Source organism: Lathyrus oleraceus, chromosome 4, assembly GCF_024323335.1.
Source record: "Lathyrus oleraceus cultivar Zhongwan6 chromosome 4, CAAS_Psat_ZW6_1.0, whole genome shotgun sequence".
Classification (NCBI taxonomy): domain Eukaryota; kingdom Viridiplantae; phylum Streptophyta; class Magnoliopsida; order Fabales; family Fabaceae; genus Lathyrus; species Lathyrus oleraceus.
Window position 1 is genome coordinate 242,229,018 of NC_066582.1, and position 3,949 is coordinate 242,232,966.

At 41.9% G+C, this 3,949-nt stretch overlaps 1 protein-coding gene across 1 annotated transcript; it reads right to left on the minus strand.

Annotated features, from left to right (window-relative positions):
* Positions 1 to 1,457: 1,457 nt before the first annotated feature.
* On the minus strand, positions 1,458 to 2,825 carry LOC127136864 (uncharacterized). Its single transcript, XM_051063378.1, has one exon. It carries the CDS (start codon positions 2,823 to 2,825, stop codon positions 1,458 to 1,460), a length of 1,368 nt encoding a protein of 455 aa, XP_050919335.1.
* Positions 2,826 to 3,949: the final 1,124 nt, after the last annotated feature.

Genomic DNA, 3,949 nt, shown 5'->3' on the forward strand with positions numbered 1-3,949 from the left:
CAATGAAGGGTTAGGGTTTGGGATGCTCATGCAAAAAGGCAGTCCTTTACGAAGGAACCTGCATAAAGTAAACACAAAAATATTGCCTCCTATCGAGGTCTTCCAGCTAGGAAAGCAGTAAAATGCGGGAAAAATGTAAAAGGTACCACACGGATGAAGATCCGAGGTAACAGCAATTAAAGGAACGATAAACCCTGAGATCCTTCCAAGCTAACACCATCAAAGAAAGCGAGTCAGTAAAGGTAATCGGAATGAAACCTCCAGGTGGTATCCCACAAATAAAGTGGAACACCAGGCAAACCATCTCTGCAAGAGTCATATGAGCCCTCACAAAACAAAACTCAATAAACAGGTTAGAGAAACAAAATAGGGTAACCAAGAGTTGCCCCCAAATCAAAATGTAACCACATGAATCATGTCATTAAAATTCACAAAAAGCTCACAAAAAGCAACCAAGGGTAGGAGGCCTAAACCTCTTGTCAAACACATGCATCAAAAGAGTATCAAATTCACCCATAATACCTCATACATTTAGGGCATTCAAATTAAAGGCATAAAGATGATGGATATAGGGCAAACCTGATTGGAGAGCTTGATTGAAATTGAGTTGCACCCGTGAGGTTTACAAAACAACCTTTAGGGTTTATGTGAGGCAGAGGTGATTCTGTGCAGTTGAGTTCCCTTCAGGGTTTGGAGGTTGCTCTGAACTCTGTTAGCTCTTCTCTCACTATCTTTTTCCTCCAACCAGGGTAATAGGAATAGAATGAAATTTTGTTTCACTGAAACTCTGAATTTATAACCTGATTTTTGTGGACCTGTGGGCTCAAATGAGAGAGGTCCAAGTCCAAGATTTTTTTTTTCTTTTTTTTTTCTTTTTTTTTTCAAAACACGTGGGCTTCGCTTAGCGAGCATGACAGCTCATGAACAAACCTTTGCTCCTTCAAGATTAACGTTTTAACTGACGAATAGACCCCTGTTGGAAGTAACTCAAGTTTTTCCCTTGTGTTGAATGATCATCTAAATAGAGCCCACAAAGTGTTCTGGATGATGTTCAAGCTTCTTGGATCCGATTCCAATTGCCATGATGAAATGCAAATGCTAAATGACCTAAAAATGAATGCATGCATGAGGTGTAAAGCGTATGCTTCCAGGAAAAATGGGTAAATTTTGGGGTATTACACTTGGTGGTCTCAAACCACTCACACAAGTCCCAACCCTAGGGTTAAGGAGTTAAACATGCTATGATCCTTGAGGCAATGCACTTGTACAATAACATGATGCCATGAGGGATCTTAGCGTCAAAATTAGGGTCTTACACCAGTCCTTGTATGTCTTGACCATCTTCTGGATGATTCTCTTGATATTTTTGTTAGCTGCTTCTACGGCACCATTCATCTTGGGTCGGTATGGTGAAGAGTTGTGGTGCTCGATCTTAAATTCTTTGCACAACTCCCTCATCATAGTGTTATTGAGTTACTGGCATTGTCAGTGATGATCTTTCTAGGCATCCCATAGCGGCAGATTATCTCTTTCTTGATAAATCGGGTAACCACTTGTCGGGTTACATTAGCATATGAAGCAGGTTCGACCCATTTCGTGAAGTAATCAATAGCGACTAGGATGAATCGATGTCCATTGGAGGCTTTGGGCTCTATCCTCCCAATCATATCGATGCCCCACATAGAAAAGGGCCATGGAGAAGTTAGAACATTCAACGGAGTTGGTGGCATAAAGATCTTATCACCATATATCTGGCACTTATGGCATCTTTTCACAAAATTGTAGCAATCAACCTCCATTGTCGTCCAATAATAACCAGCCCGGAGAATCTTCTTGGCCATAGCAGGACCCTTCGCATGTACACCCTCACAACCCTCGTGTATGGACTTTATGATTGTACTAGCTTCGTGTCTATCCATGCATCTGAGTAGTACGGAATCATAATTCCTCTTGTATAGTACATCACCGTTTAGGAAGAACTTGGAAGAGAGTATTCTCAGAGCTTTCTTATCGGTGATGGATATACCCTCGGGATATTGTTGTTTCTCCAGAAATGTTTTGATGTCATACAACCAAGGCTTATCGTCAGGATCGGCCTCAATTGCTAGACAATGTGTTGGTTCATCTAAGTGGTCAATCTGGATGGATGGTGCTTCATTCTTCCATTTGACTTTGAACATAGATGCCAGCGTGGCTAGAGCGTCTGCTAACTGATTTTCTTCCCTAAAAATATGGTGAAAGGAGATTTCATCAAAATAGGGCATCAGTTTTCGGATATGCTCTTTATAAGGTATCAACTTGCTATCCCGAGTCTCCCAATCGCCTTTCACCTGACTGATTACCAGAGCTGAATCACTGAATACCTCAAGAATCTTGATTCTCAAGTCGATTGCCGCCTCTAAACCGTAGATACATGCTTCATATTCTGCCATGTTGTTAGTGCAGTCAAAACATAATCTAGCGGTAAAAGGGAGGTGGAAACCAGTTGGAGAAGTGATGACAACACCTATACTATGACTTCGGGCATTGGAAGAACCGTCGAACATGAGCGTCCATCGTGATCCTGGTTCGGGGCCTTCCTCAGGGCTTACCTCGAAGCCTGTCATAGTGAAGTCTCTGATAAACATGATGTCTTCGTCTGGGAAGTCAAACCTCAACGTTTGATAACCTTCGACAGGCAGGTGAGCGAGATAGTCAGACAGAACACTCCCTTTTATAGCTTTCTGGGTCACGTACTGTATATCATACTCGGTTAGCAGCATTTGCCACCAGGCAATTCTACCAGTAACAGCAGGCTTTTCGAATATATACTTTATCGGATCCATCTTGGATATCAATAGAGTAGTGTGATAAATCATATATTGTCTCAGGCGTCGAGCAGCCCAAGTCAAAGCATAACAAGTCTTCTCTAAAAGTGAGTATTGGGTCTCACATTCAGTGAATTTCTTGCTGAGATAGTAGATAGCATGTTCTTTCTTGCTTGTGTCATCGTGTTGACCCATAACGCAACCCATGGATTCATCAAGCACTGTGAGATACATAATGAGTGGCCTACCAAGAACCGATGGTACCAAGATTGGTGGTTCTTGCAAGTAGTTTTTTATTTTATCGAATGCTGCTTGGAAATCGTTGTTCCACACAATCGATTGGTTCTTTCTCAACAATTTGAATATCGGTTCGCAAGTATCCGTCAGGTGAGATATGAATCTGGAGATGTAATTAAGTCGCCCAAGGAAGCCTTGGACTTCTTTTTATGTTCGGGGAGCTGGCATATCTTGGATGGCTCAAACTTTGTCGGGATCAACCTCGACACCCTTCTGACTGACTATGAAACCCAAAAGTTTACTTGATCAGACCCCAAAAGTACATTTAGCCGAATTCATACGTAGTTTAAACTTTCGGAGTTTGATAGACAATTTTCTCAGATTTACCAGATGATCTTCCTCAGTTCTGGATTTGGCAATCATGTCGTCCACATAAACCTCAATCTCTTCATGAATCATGTCGTGAAAGAGTGTTACCATGGTGCGCTGATATGTTACCCCTGTATTCTTCAAGCTGAATGGCATGACTTTGTAGCAGTAAGTTCCCCAAGGTGTGATAAAAGTTATCTTCTCCATATCGTTTGGTGACATCTTTATCTGATTGTACCCGGAGAACCCATCCGTGAAAGAAAAGACGGAGAATTGAGCTGTGTTGTCGACCAAAACATCAATATGAGGCAAAGGGAAGTCATCCTTTGGGCTGACTCTATTGAGGTCTCGATAGTCTACACACATTCTGACTTTACCATCCTTTTTTGGAACTGGAACGATATTAACAACCCACTGCGGATACTCAGAAATGGCTAAGAAGCTAGCATCTAGCTGCTTCTTAACCTCTTCCTTGATCTTGAGTTCCATATCGGGTCTGGTCCTTCTGATCTTTTGCTTGACTGGAGGACATTCAG